This window comes from Salvelinus sp. IW2-2015, linkage group LG4p, assembly GCF_002910315.2.
Source record: "Salvelinus sp. IW2-2015 linkage group LG4p, ASM291031v2, whole genome shotgun sequence".
Taxonomy (NCBI): Eukaryota; Metazoa; Chordata; class Actinopteri; order Salmoniformes; family Salmonidae; genus Salvelinus; species Salvelinus sp. IW2-2015.
The window spans coordinates 336612-351194 of record NC_036841.1 but is presented as its reverse complement, the minus strand read 5'-3'; the positions used below and the strand labels follow the sequence as shown (position 1 = coordinate 351194).

General features: G+C 47.2%; 1 protein-coding gene across 1 annotated transcript in view; it reads right to left on the bottom strand.

Moving 5' to 3' along the window:
• Positions 1 to 357: 357 nt before the first annotated feature.
• Positions 358 to 14583, bottom strand: part of LOC111958217 (mediator of RNA polymerase II transcription subunit 13-like) — a 30828-nt gene continuing 16602 nt past the window's right edge. Inside the window, exons 10-30 of the mRNA XM_023979425.2 lie at positions 14221 to 14437; positions 13806 to 13836; positions 13531 to 13652; positions 11793 to 11880; positions 11470 to 11678; positions 9148 to 9347; positions 8157 to 9049; positions 7825 to 7992; positions 6808 to 7031; positions 6505 to 6700; positions 5933 to 6305; positions 5462 to 5672; positions 5117 to 5308; positions 4615 to 4838; positions 4363 to 4505; positions 2594 to 2752; positions 2273 to 2458; positions 1963 to 2108; positions 1691 to 1855; positions 1379 to 1479; positions 358 to 1245 (exon numbers count right to left, since the gene is read on the bottom strand). Of these exons, the coding sequence (XP_023835193.1) occupies positions 1113 to 1245; positions 1379 to 1479; positions 1691 to 1855; positions 1963 to 2108; positions 2273 to 2458; positions 2594 to 2752; positions 4363 to 4505; positions 4615 to 4838; positions 5117 to 5308; positions 5462 to 5672; positions 5933 to 6305; positions 6505 to 6700; positions 6808 to 7031; positions 7825 to 7992; positions 8157 to 9049; positions 9148 to 9347; positions 11470 to 11678; positions 11793 to 11880; positions 13531 to 13652; positions 13806 to 13836; positions 14221 to 14437 (4381 nt within the window). The 3' untranslated portion in view covers positions 358 to 1112. The remainder of the gene's footprint in view (positions 1246 to 1378; positions 1480 to 1690; positions 1856 to 1962; positions 2109 to 2272; positions 2459 to 2593; positions 2753 to 4362; positions 4506 to 4614; positions 4839 to 5116; positions 5309 to 5461; positions 5673 to 5932; positions 6306 to 6504; positions 6701 to 6807; positions 7032 to 7824; positions 7993 to 8156; positions 9050 to 9147; positions 9348 to 11469; positions 11679 to 11792; positions 11881 to 13530; positions 13653 to 13805; positions 13837 to 14220; positions 14438 to 14583) is intronic.

Here is a 14583-nt window from a genome sequence, read left to right as displayed (position 1 = left end):
GGCGGTTATTGGATGAGGCTTTGGGATGAGCTGTTCTCCTCAGTTAGCCAATTCCACTCTTACCGACCTGCCAAATCCATTTAGCTGGGGTAGGGGTTAAATGGGGGTAACCCTAAACCCGTGGTCCATTAAGGARCCATCTGGACCCCAGCCATGGCCCTGTCAACCCCTAAAACAACATCTCATTAATGTGCCAATCCAACCCTCACCCAGCAGTGAGGGTGTGYCTAACAAGGACAGAGGTAACATTTGCATTCTGAGTTAGATTTTAACAAGCAAGGGCTAGAACTTCGTACCGGAAGAAATTGCTCCATTCCTCAACACTGCAATGTTTCCATAAGAGACAAAACAATTGGATAGGTAGACGCACTTTATTCCTAAAACAGAAGCTGCACCATCTGTAGCGGCACACATTTATATGTACACACATATACACACAATTCTCTAAATCTGTCATATAAAATATATAATCTGACAACCTGTACCTCATATCCCATTTATCTGAATGCATTGAATTACTGTGCAACAGACTCCGCCACTTTGGCTGAGCTGTAAATCATGTCCACTCAAAAGGAGAGGATATAAATGCCCAGCCTACTTAAATCTGTACATCAGGGCAATACCCTTTGAAAAAATAATACTCTAAAAGCGGCCTACAGCAAATTCACTTGAGCGGGTTTTGGTTTTGTAATTGAGAAAATTACTTTACATTTTAAACCAATTCCTTTTAAAGTGAAATGGCAATACACAACCTTTAGATGTTTTATATATAAAAGATAAAGAAATACAAATGACACATTTAAAAACTTACAATAAATAATATATATATATATGCAGGCATTTCATTAAGATAAAATTATCAGAAGATTGAAATCTAAGATTATTAAAAAGACTATTCTCCTTTATGAAAAGTCCCTCATCATCCAAAATGGACACTTGGCATTTGATTGATAGGCTAGGACACCTCCAGTGCTGCCATGGAGCAGCTGGCTGGGGGGGAGATTCCTTATGGCCATGCCCCCAACCTGCAGTGTTGAGGGTCCATCCACTTCAGGGAATCCCCTACCATTTGTTTCATGATGAGGTCCATAGATCCCCCTTGATATCCTTGTTCAGAGCATGTTCATGATAAAGTTGTACATCTGGTTGAGCACCACAAAGTGAACAGGCAGACAGGAGCGCCGGTCCTGAGTGGCAGGGTCACACGTCAGCCAGGAGAGGGCGTTGTACTGCTCCAGCACAAACCTTTCAGGGGAAGAGAGCACATCACTAGGTATAACTAAATATACATTAAATTCACCCCTTTTTTCTGCCTATCAAATCAATGTATTGTCCATTTGTTATTTCATTTGGCTTCCATTCCATTTGAGCAGTGTACCTGAGCACATCTGAGGTGTGGTTGGAGTCCAGAGGGTGGGAGTGTTTGCTGTGGAGGAGCTCGTCTGATTGGACCGAGGACACGTGGAGGTGCAGGGAGGCCTGGGGAGGGACGACAGACGACAAGAGGTCAGCTAGAAGAACACCTGAACATCGCACCAGTTACATTAGAAAAGGGAAACATTCAAATGACAGGACTCCTGATCAAGTACACATTTAAGTAACGCATAAATGTGCTGCTGAGTTTTAGGACCCGAGAAGAACAAAAGCCATTGCGAGCAGTTTAACTGTCAGAGGAGCGGTAGATAGGTACCTTGAGGAACAGTGGGCACTGGTTCTGTGCCTGGGGGCAGGCTGACCAGAACCAGTCAGGCAGGGGGCCAGCCTTGGCTGTGGAGATGAAGTAGCCCAGAGCCATAGGCTGCTGCAGGATGTTCAGGGCCTCCTCATGGGACTCCATACGGTCTGTGCTTTGGCCCTGGAACACACAGGGACACCACCAATCCTTATTCAACCTTCATTTACCAGTAGTCAGGTAAGCATACTCCTGCTGGTAGTGTTGTGTAGGGGCAGAGAGGGGCTTACCTTGCTGCCATCTCCCCCCTGGTGATAGTGTCCACCCGGGGAGTGAACAGGGGAGGTGGTGGGGGAGTTAGGCAGGATGTTGATGAGGTCAGGGTCCACCATGTCGTTATCAAACAGGTCAAAGATGCCCATCCCATCTGAACCATCTATGGAGAGCGATAAACACAAAGAGTCATTCAAGACTATATCCCAGTAGCTTAGACAGAGCTGCTCTGTCTCCCTGTTTCGGGTAACGTCGCCCTGTGTAGAGACAGACTACAGCCAGAGCCTAGAAATGCATCAACATCTACAGTGTGTGTGTGTTACTGACCAGGGTTTATGGGGTTGAAGGCGATGTCTAGGTTCTGTTCGGTGGTGCCGTTGTTCACCTGCACCATGGCCGAGGTGGGGAACACCAGGATGTGGGTGCAGGACGTGTCCTGAGGAGTGCTCAGCTGGGACGTCTGCATGTTCAGAGTGGTGCTGCGGCCGAACACTGAGCCTGTCGACACAGAGTCTACACAGCAGAGAGAYYGGTTAACACGATACAGARWRKKSAAAAACATTTCAGGAAWRTCAGTGGACWCAYACYGGGGAAGCAWGGCRGCARTGTGCWGCCATRYCTCAAGGTTCAACTTRTGTTAYTTTTTACCTGGCATGATGACAAAGGAGCCCTGAGGCTCCATGGCGACCAGGCAGGCGCTGAGGATGCTGGGAGTGTCTGCGGCAGAGATGCCACACATCCTGCAGGTCTCCTTGAGGCGCTTGCTGAGAGACTGCAGGTTCCTTCTGCTCAGCAGAATACTCCAATCTGGAAAACAGAGGGAGATAGGTGTCGTCAGTCAGGGCACAACAATATATATATTGAWCAAAAATATAAATGCAACACGTGACAATTTCAAAGATTTTGAGTCACAGTTCATATGAGGAAATCAGTCAATTGGATTGCGCATGACTGGGAATACAGATATGAATCTGTTGGTCACAGATACCTTGAGAAAACCACTTCAATGGCTGTGCGAAGTTGCTGGATATTGGCGGGAACTGGAACATGTTTTACACGTCGATACAGAGCATACCAAACKTGCTCAAAGGGTGACATGTCTGGTGATTATGCAGGGAATGGAAGAACTGGGCCATTTTCTGCTTCAAGGAAGTGTGTACAGATACTTGCGAACATGGGGCCGTGCATTATCACGCTGAACAATGAGGTGATGGTGGAGGATGAATGACACGACAAATGGGCCTCAAGATCTTGTCCCTGTATATCTATAAAATGCAATTGTGTTTGTTGTCCACAGCTTATGCCTGCCCATACCATAACCCCACCATGGGGCACGCTGTTCACAAAGTTGACATCAGCAAACCACTCGCCCACACAACGCACGCTGTCTGTCATCTGCCAGGTACGGTTGAAACAGAATCATCTGTGAAGAGCACACTTCTTCTCAAGCGTGCCAGTGGCCATCGAAGGTGAGCATTTGCCCACTAAAGTCGGTTACAACGCAGTCCGGTCAAGATCCCGGTGAGGACGAAGAGCAATCAGATGAGCTTCCCTGAAATGTTTTCTGAGTTTGTGCAGAAATTCTTTGGTTGTGCAGACCCAGTTTTATCAGCTGTCCGGATGGCTGGTCTCAGATGATGTCGCAGGTYAAAAAGCAGGATGTAGAGGTCCTTGGCTGGCGTGTTACATGTGGTCTGAGGCTGGCTGAACGTACTGCCAATTCTCGAAAACGACGAGGCGGCTTATGGTAGAAAAATTAACATTCAATTCTTTGGCAACAACTCTTGGAGGACATTCCTACAGTCAACATGCCAATTCCCTACTCCCTCAACTTGAGACATCTGTGGCATTGTGTTGTGTGACAAAACTGAACATTTTAGAGTGGCCTTTTATTGTCCCCAGCAGGGGTCTCTTGGATCATCAAGGTATATGCAAGGACTAGCCAAATCTTACCTCATTTGCACACACTGTATATAGACTTTCCTATTGTGTTATTGACTGTACGTTTGCTTATCCCATGTGTAACTCTGTGTTGTTTGTGTCGTACTGCTTTGCTTTATCTTGGCATGGTCGCAGTTGTAAATGAGAACTTGTTCTCAACTGGCCTACCTGGTTAAATAAAGGTGAAATAAAATAAGTGCACCTGTGTAATTATTATGCTGTTTAAATCAGTTCTTGATATGCCACACCTGTCAGGTGGATGGATTATCATGGCAAAGGAGAAATGCTCACTAACAGGTGAGACAAACTTGTGTAATTACTTTTAGAGAAATAAGCTTTTTGTGCATGCGATTTTTTTTGGAGATCTTTTATTTCAACTCATGAAACATGGGACCAACACTTTACATGTTGCGCTTATATTTTTTGTTCAGTGTATATCTCCCCCGTCTGGTGGAGTTTGGACTAGTGTGGCATACCTCGTAACTCTCCGTGGCCCATTCTGCCCAGGCGGCCAATCACCACCCTCCAGGGCAGTGATGTCACCTGCACCAAGCCTAGACACCACTCCCACAGCTTCTGCAGGCCCAGTCGTCTGGCTGAACCCTTTTTCCTCCGAGCCCTGGACAGAGGACACAACAAACAGTCACGAAAGAGAAKGATTCCTGAATTGAATTGGTTTGCATGTCAAGTGTCTACCATTTGGCAGGTTGTGCGTGTGTGCCACTGACCTGTTAGGCACGTCGATGCTGATGATGCATGTCTCCAGAAGCTCTCCTGATTGGTCAGTACAGGAGGCTAGGAGCCAGCGTTGGTCATGCGACAGGCAGTAGCCCACAAACAGCACATTGTACTTCTGAGAGGCCTCACCGAACGTCTCCCCCAGCTCTGTCTGCTTGTCCTTGACGGGTGCCAGGATGAACGGTGGTGTGTACAGACGCAGACATTCTGGCCTCTGCACAGGTGTAAAAGTCAAAAGGTCATGGGTCAGAKCAATGGTTCCTTATGTTTCACCTAGCAAGCTGTATTTAGTAAGCCATTGTCTTTATTCAACAGAGCAGTGGTCTCTTGGATCATCAAGGTATATGCAAGGACTAGACAAAGACCAGGATGTTATATTAAAACAGACCATTCACATTGTGACAGTTTCTAAAACCGATCAGCAGTCTAATCAATCCAGGAATAATATTTGTGAGGTTTTGTGCAGTTTCCTATGTGTGGTGTGTTGTTTACCTCTGTGTTCCTCAGTGCCATGTCGATGGCCAGGCCTGGGCCGAAGCCCGTCAGAGCCTTGATGTTGGTGTTGCCGGGGAGGGGTCGTCTGCACTGGGTGAACACCGAGAAGGCCAGGGACTTGAGATGCTGACCGTACAGATGGCGCTCCTCAATGCGCACAGGCTGCAACAGGTACTGACAGGGAATGATCTGACCAACACAACACAGCATATTGTTAGAAACAGCCTTTTTAAACACACCAACCCCCACAGGGGTTTGAGATAACTTGTCTGTAGAGCCAATGCGCTGAACATAAATGTGAATGGTCTGCAGTCTGGCTACATGTATCAAGTCCTCCATTACCTGCACAGACACAGAGTTTCTGATGTGAGGTGGCAGGAACTGGAGCATCTCCACATAGCAGCGCAGCAGACCCAGCGTCCACACACTGGAGTGGGTGTCCCTCTCCCCGTAGCTGAAGGGGTCCACAATGTAAACCACAATGGACGGGGGGAACGTCACAGCGTGGGACTCCCCGTCTGTAGGGACGCCCACCTTGTCTCTCTCTAATGTGCTGTAGAGAGAGCAGCAGTTGCGTCAAAGGTCCAACAGCCAACTAGCTTTAAGTATTAAAGACATTTAGCAGGCCAAATGTTATTTTCCAGACAAGTCTGGTGCATAAAAATGGGAGAGATGGGTAAGGTTATGCAGTCGTAATTCAGACTATTCCAAGTGCGAGTCAATTACAAATTTAGGGCTACAAGTGGTGCTACAGAAAATCATTTAAACTCAGTGTGACTAAACCAGAGGATGCAAGATGGTGGGGTTACATACGTCTCTACGGGCTCGGTGCTGGCCTGGGGCTGGTTGGCAGTGGGGCCATTCTCCCCTGCAGTCTGAGCACCCGACTGGGGCCCATTCTGGGAGACGCTGCCCTGCAGGCCTGATGTCCCATATGGTGTGTAGGAGCTGGGCTTGGCCGACGGCATTCCTACCCCCCCTGTCCCTCCCATTGCCTGGGGGCCTGTGGAGGAGGGTGGGGTGCTGTTGGTGTTGGCAGGCTGGGCAGTGCTGCTGCTGGTGGCGCTCTGGGGACCTGAGAAGGGGGTCGTGGGGGACTGGGAGGAGGAGAACTGGGGGGAGGCCACAGTGGGGCCACGCTGGTTCAACAGAGAGCTGTCCAGAGACTGTCCAGCCAGGTATGGAGCTGAGGAGAGTAACAAATAAGTAAAGAAAAAGTTGCCAATGTCAAATATTAAACTTAACTCAGAAAATAACCAATAAAATACATTTATATATTTGCTTCTTATACAAGCCACATCAAAAATTATAAACCCAAAAGAGATCCCATCTCTTATTCAGTACAATCTCCTGAAATAGAAGACAGCAATCTAATGAAGACGTACCCAGGTCATGCCGGCACACTTGAGCGTACAGTTTGAGTTTGCTGAAGGCTTCGCTGTTCCCGTTACTGCTGGCCATCTTGAGGAACCAGTCACTGAGAGGCTGCTCTGCCCGGTTCCTGCCCTCTGCTGTACCAACCCGCAATATTCCATCTGCATGAGTCTTACAGATTGGTCTGTGCTGACCCAGTCGACAGGCCTGCAAAGAGGAAAAACATGGGTAAATGTACCAATTTTCTCAAACATTTATGTTTTATTAGACTATCGAGGTTGTCTATGTGCGTGAGAGTGTGTGTGTCTGCTTACCTCGTACGTGGCCGTAAGGTCCTTGAAGAAGCTCTTAGCCCCACGGAGCAGAGCCTCATTCTCAGGACAGATGACAACATATCCCACGTCCCTGTGGGAGCCGAAGGGGTCCAGCAGCAACTTTTCCCAGTAAGGCAGGCCGAAGGGCGACAGCACCACAAAGTCATACTCATAGCCCACCAGGAAGGTAGGGATGGGGAGGGGCTCTGGAGACTCGTCAGTGCCTAATGGTTCAGAGAGCAGGGACAGTCAGACTCATTGCAGAAGGAGTTGAGGGCGGCAGGTAACCTAGCAGATAGTACCACTGGGCCAGTAACTGAAAAGTTGGCTGTTTGGAATCGACTAGGTGAAAAAAATATATTGATGTGCCCTTGAGCAAGGTACTTAGACCTATTTGCTCCTGTAAGTCGCTCTGGATCAGAGCGTCTGCTAAATTACAACAAAAAAGTTAAAAAATAATAATAAATGTAGGTTGTCACATTACAAACACTTGTTTCTGACCCAAAAAATCCTGATAAATCTATATGATCTTTACATGTTATACCAGGGATGGAAAATGCTTTTTGTAAACTTAAACCAGATATAAAGTATGTAGAAAAGATAATGGACCTATATATTTTTATATAATATTATATTTGAGAACTACAATCACCAAAATAAAAGCTAGACAATCAGGGTGAACTAAATTTAGTAGTATGGATTCTGTCATGTTTAAGCAAAAGAACACAGCATTAGCAGTCAAAATTCATGGATTGTCTGGATCAGCTCCATGACAAAATGTAAAATTTAAGGAAATTTGTATTAAACTGCAAAATTCTCTCAGCTCCACGACAAAACGGAGTGGAATAGCACGACATCTGCATTTTTTTCTTCAGTTCTCAGCTCCATGGAGACATTTATAGAATTGCAAGAATTCTATTCAATTCAGCCGCACCGACAGGCCACCACCTAAGCCTGTTATTGATCCAGAAAAAAACCTGGATCTTTATGCTTAATTTTTAAAGTCCTTGTGTTTACCGTAGGATCCCCTGCCGGCCATCTTGTGAAACTGCTGCCAGGTGAGAGGTCCCTGAACGCCCCAGGAACGTACGCTTCTCTTCTTCTGGATGGCATCTTGGAGTACAGGCTGGAGGGAGAGCAGCACCCGCAGCACATCCTGAGAGAACAGCCTGCTCACTTCTGCAGCTGGAGGGAGAAACAAGAGTGTGGGAAGGCTCGGCATCATACAAACATACATCTAACCAAGAAGACTGTGTTTCACATAAGAGTAGGAAGAGAGAGGAAAATAAGTAAAAAGTAGGAGGGGAAACAAGTTTGTGCATTATCAATGAGTGAAGGAGCAGACTCACCTTTGCGTTTAGGCCAGTTGTGTAGACACGTGCTCTTAACCAGCGCCTCGTCCACCTTGCCTCCTGACATGTTGTCCATGAACTGCCGGCCATGCTCCAGAGCCATGTAGCAGTCGTTATAGCAGTCCCTCTCCTCTACCCGTAGAGAAGAGTGAGAGGGACCGGAGGACAACGCCTTGGGGTACTCCACCCCAGCCATTCGGGAGAATGGGTTGGTGCACTGGTCCTGTAGCAACAGGATGAGCTCGTCTGGGGGCCTCTCTGTGGGGTTGCCGATCCTGTGAAGGGAGGCAGCGCGCAGCTCCTGGAAACGCCTCTCAGAGTCCCGGCCGGCGTCCGAGCCACGCCCCACCACGTCCAGCTCATCCTCCAGGAAGAGACCGGCCGAGCTGCCGTAGCGACGGTTGACCACGGCGCTGAAACCACAAGTGCAGGGGTACTGGGCCTCGCCGTTGTCGTTAAGATACACGCCCACATCAGCGCCACGGATGTTCATGTTGCACACGCACACGCAGCAGCTGTCAAAGTTACAGTCCTTGAAGAGGTTCATGACGGACTCAGAAAGGATGAGGGTGACGTAGAGGCTGTGGGCCTCAGGGATGGAGGGCACAGTGGCTGGCTCCACTGAGCTGAGAGGTCGGCAAGTGGAAGGGGTGGAGGCGGGCGAGTAGAGGTCAGAGTTGTCGTATTTGAGCGATCCCTGGACACTGGCAGGCCCTCTTGGGGTGCGCGGGGTACGGGGAGTGCGTGGAGTGGGGGCGGAGAAGCGGGGTGTGGCCGGGGAGGGCAGGATGCCCGTGCCGCTGTTGCTGGGTGGGGCACTGTTGGACATGAAGGGAGTGTGGGTCTGCGGTGTGTAGCTCTGGTAGTCTGGCTCCACACTGGGGATGTTACTGAAATAAGGAGACAACAGCACACACATTAAAACCCCTGACACACATTTGGGTATATGAGACTTGCATAATTCAAGTGGACCAGTCTGATTGGTTACCCGTCTTTGGTGAGGAGGCCCATGGTTGGCACAGGGGGTATGAGCTCCAGTTTGCCCATGTTCCAGCTGGGTGTGTAAACACAGTCCTCTGGCAGCTTGATGGGCATCATACACTGACTGGGCAGCATCTTCAGCGGCGCAAACATGGAGCAGCCCGTGAATGCCTTGCACGCCTCTGACTTATAAACAAATGAGAAGTCCTGGAGGTATATGTGGGGAGAGAAGGAAAATAAGCCACTAACACTTCAGCAAGTCTTAGCTAAGAAAAACTATTGAAGCAGAGACCAGCATGAATAGACAGTGTGTCAGTCTTATCCACCCCCCCCCCCCCTAAAAAAAAACCTTGCACTTGTATTTTCCTACAAGCACCGGCTTGGATAACCTCGGAGGGAAAAATGTACTTAACTGCAAGTCATTCTGGATAAGGGTACCTGCTAAATGACTAAAATGTAGAACTTCCACGCTAGGCTGAAGTGTTCAAAGGCCAGTTAAAGGCCCAGTGCAGTTAAAAATGAGATTTTACTGTGCTTAAAATAATACTGTGAAAATGATAATGTAAGAGCTGTTTGAAAAGACCACCTGGAAATTCTGCCCGTTTTGGTGGGATGAAGTTTTGGCATGCCTGGCGACATCAAGTTAATAGACCAATAACAAAGACCACTTCAAACCTCTGCTAATAAAGGCTATTTTTCAGGTTACATATCCCTCCCATTATGCTCATCCAATTAGGCACCACACTCCAACCACTCCCAGACAGTCCTAACAAAATTCTTGCTTGAGAAATTGCTCTTTGCTTAGAAGCCATGAAGTGCTTTGAAAGGCTGGTCATGGCTCACATCAACACCATTATCCCAGAAATATTAGACCCACTCCAATTTGCATACCGCCCTAACAGATCCACAGATGATGCAATCTCTATTGCACTCCACACTGCCCTTTCCCACCTGGACAAAAGGAACACCTATGTGAGAATGCTATTCATTGACTACAACTCAGTGTTCAACACCATAGTGCGCTTAAAGCTCATCAATAAGCTAAGGACCCTGGGACTAAACACCTCCCTCTGCAACTGGATCCTGGACTTCCATGACGGGCCACCCCCGGGTGGTAAGGATAGGCAACAACATATCTGCCGCCCTGATCCTCAACACAGGGGCTCCTCAAGGGTGCGTGCTCAGTCCCCTTCTGTTCTCCCTGTTCACTCATGACTGCACGGCCAGGCACGACTCCAACACCATCATTAAGTTTGCCGATGACAACAGTGGCCTGATCACAGACAATGATGAGACAGCCTATAGGGAGGTCAGAGACCTGACCGTGTGGTGCAAGGACAACAACCTCTCCCTCAACGTGATCAAGACGAAAGGAGATGACTGTGGACTACAGAAAAAGGAAGACAGAGCACACCCCCATTCTCATCGACGGGGCTGTAGTGGAGCAGGTTGAGAGCTTCAAGTTCTCAACTTGTTCTCACATCAACAAACTAACAAGGTCCAAGCACACCAAGACAGTCGTGAAGAGGGCTCAACAAAACCTATTCCCCCTCAGGAGACTGAAAAGATTTGGCATGGGTCCTCAGATCCTCAAAAGGTTTTACAGCTGCACCATCGAGAACATCCTGACTGGTTGCATCACTGCCTGGGTATGGCAACTGCTCAGCTTCCGACCGCAAGGCACTACAGAGGATAGTGCGTACGGCCCAGTACACCACTGGGGCCAAGCTTCCTGCCATCCAGGACCTCTATACCAGGCAGTGTCAGAGGAAGGACCTAAAAATTGTCAGACTCCAGCCACCTTAGCCATAGACTGTTCTCTCTGCTACCGCACAGCAAGCAGTACCGGAGCACCAAGTCTAGGTCCAAAGGTCTTCTAAACAGATTCTACCCCCAAGCCATAAGACTCCTGAACATCTAATCAAATGGATACCAAGACTATTTGCATTGCTCCCCCCTCTTCTACACTGCAGCTACTCTGTTATTATCTATGCATAGTCACTTTAATAACTCTACATGTACATATTACCTCGCCACTGGTGCCCCCGCACATTGACCTTGTACCGGTACCCACTGTATATAGCGCCGCTATTGTTCATTTGCTGCTGCTCTTTATACATGTTATTTTTAATCTTACTTTTTAAAGTTATTTTCTTAAAARTGCATTTCACTGTCATGTCTACAGCTGTTGTATTCGGCACGTGACAAACTAAATTTGATTTGATTTTTGACCATTTTAATTGAAAACAATAACAGTAAGGTACTTAATTATCACCCTGAAATGATTTGATATCGAGATGAAAATGGCTGCATTGGGCCTTTAAGTTACCTTGATCTCAGAAGGCTTGGGGCTGCAGAAGCCTTCCTCCACCTCCATCTTGTAGTGGCTGCTAAACTGGCTCCCATCCAGCAGAGTGAGGCCCACCCCAGCCTCCAGGCCACCATAGTCCTTCCCCCCAGTGTTCATGGGGGAGTAGCCCATGATGTGCTGCTCCAGGGAGGGAGGGGTGGGGAACATCTTGTGCAGGTCAGCTGAGCCTGGGGACAGGAAGGTGAACGGAATAATCACCCCATTGTTTGGTAAATTAATGTAGGATACAGTGATGACCTAAAGAGGAACTTTAAGGAAGGAATTGGAGAAAGGGAACATACTTATGCAGGACAGAGGGTCCAGATTTGATGTTTTGTGTTCCTTACTGCCAAACTTGTCTCCATTAACTCCTGCTCTCCTGGATCCAGGCTGTTGGGGACAGAACATTTAGAATGTTTTAAACAGGCTTTGATCAAAACATGTAGAGATATTTTTTAAGACTTTACACAATGTTCTGTTAGCAAAGTATCAACGGGGGATATGGAAACAGACAAAAGGATATGTAATCCAAACGATGTCCCCCCCCGTGTAGATGATAACTACAGTGCCTTCAGTAAGTATTCATACCTCTTAACTTATTCCACATTGTTGTTACAGCTCGAATTCAAAAATTGATAAAATATTTRCCCCCCCACCCATCTACATACAATTTCCCATGATAAAGTGAACAAATGTTTTGAGGAATTTTTGTAAATCTCATTTAAATAAGTATTCACACCCCAGAGTCAATACTTTGTAGAAGCACCTTTGGCGGCGATTACAGATTTGAGTCGTCATGGGTATGTCTGTATCCTCTTTGCACACCTGGATTGGGGGATTTTCTCAAGCTCTGTTAAGTTAGATGGGGAGCAGCAGTGGACAGCAATCTTCAAGTCATTCCACAGATTTTCAATGAGATTCAAGTCTGGGCTTTGGCTGGGCAACTCAAGGACTTTCACATTCTTGTTCTGAAGCCAATCCAGCCTTGCTTTGGRTGTATGCTTGGAGTTGTTGTCCCGTTGGAAGGTAAATCTTTGCCACAGTCTAAGGTTGTTTGCACAATAAAGCAGGTTCTTATCAAGGATTTACCTGTATTTGGCTCCATTCATTTCCCCCATCTATCCTTAGTCTTCCAGTCCCTGCCGCTGAAAAGCATCCCCATAGCATGATGCTGACACCACCATGCTTCACAGTAGGGATGGTGTTAGATGTGTGATGAGCTGTGCTTGGTTCTCCAGACATAGCGCTTTGCATTCAGGCAAAATAGTAAATGTTTTACTTCATCGGACCACATTATATTTTGCCTTATGCTCAGTCTTTCACATGCCTTTTTACAAATTCCAGTTGTGCTGTCATATGCCTTTTTCCTCAGGAGTGGCTTCTGTCTTGCCACTCTTCCATAAAGCCCAGATTGCTGAAAGGCTGTATYGACTGTAGAGACCGATGTCCTTCTGGCAGGTTCTCCCATCTCAGCCAAGGAACTCCGTAGTTCTGTCAGAGTGGGTTCTTGGCCACCTCCCTGACCAAGGTACTTCTTGCCAGGTTGCTCAGTTTGGTCAGACAGCCAACTCTATGCAGAGTCTGGGTAGTTCCAATTTTTCAACACTCTAGAAATGATTTTATACCTTGCCTAATCACAATTCTGTCTCCGACATCTACTGACAGTTGATTCAACTTAATTGTGTAGTATCGGTTCTTACATGCACTGTCAACTGTGGGACCTTATATAGACCAGTGTGTTTCTTTCTAAAATCAACTAAATTGGCCATTGGTGGACTCCAATCAAGTTGTAGTAACATCAAGGATGATCAAAGGAAATTTGATGCGCCTGATCTCAATTTGGACTGTCATAGCAAAGGAGTGCATTTAATTWGCTAAAATCTCTAAAAACATGTTTTAACTTTGTCAATATGGGGTAGTGTGTGTAGATGGGCGAGAATTTGTATTGAATCTATTTTGAATTCAGGCTGTAGCACAACAAAATGTGGATTATGTCAAAGGGAATGAATACTTTCTAGAGGCACTGTATACTCTACTGACCGCTAGCTCATCTTCGTCTGAGTTGAAGAGGTTGTCCAGGTCGTTGATGGACACAGCCAGGTCTGTCTCATGGATGAGGCTGGTGGAGGGTACAGGCTTTCCACCAGCTGCACCCTGACCGTCTGCACGCACACACACACAGGGAGAGAGAAGACAGACAACAAAGGAAGCCCCCTCAGTAACCACTCTGGATGACCATTTTATTGACATTCCAATCTTTTATAGTTTTACAAAAGTGATTAAAACAAAGTCTCCAACAAGAAGGAAATGCTCACCATCTGCTGAGGTCCCACTGCCATCGTCACCCTAAGAGAAACAAACACCYGCATAAAACGTGTTATTCTCTTGGCATCTGCTACATCAGTGGTTCCCAACCAGGGGTACTAAGACCCCTGGGGGGTACTTGTCTATCCACAAGGGGTACTTTGAGAAGACTCATGAGGCCATAAGCTTACTGGTAAAATGCACGAGGGAGTACTTCAGGGGTACTACGGGCAAAGCAAAATTCAGTTGGTGGTACAGTAAGCAAAAAAGGTTGGGAACCACTGTGCTACATCATCCCATAAGCAAAGGCGAAGTATACACATCAGTCAACTGAACTAACAAATCCTACCACATTAGGTAAGATTAGGAAAAGTGTATAGGGATAACTATGGAATTAATTATTAGAAACTCATGTTTGATACTCACCTTGTGTCTCTTGCTGGTCTCTCTGTCCGAGCCAGGTTTGTCCTTCTTGTCAGTGAAAGTGAACTCCTCGTCTCCCTCCACGAAGGCGTAGGGGTCTGGTTCCTCCTCCTGGTCCTCGTCAGCCATGGCAGCCGCTAGGTGGCTGTTCCTCCTCTGGGTGTAGGTCCTCACCAGGTCTTCAGACACCTTCAGAGGCCTGCCAGAGCCAGACATCAATCTGAGAGGAGACAATGTTACATAGATGATCAGAGAGTCATGTGAAAGGAGGGGAAACTGCATATATAATGCTCCAAGTGGATGTACACAGAGAGAGAGTGGGAGAAACCAAATATCTATCATAGCCACTCATCACCTTAGTGCTTA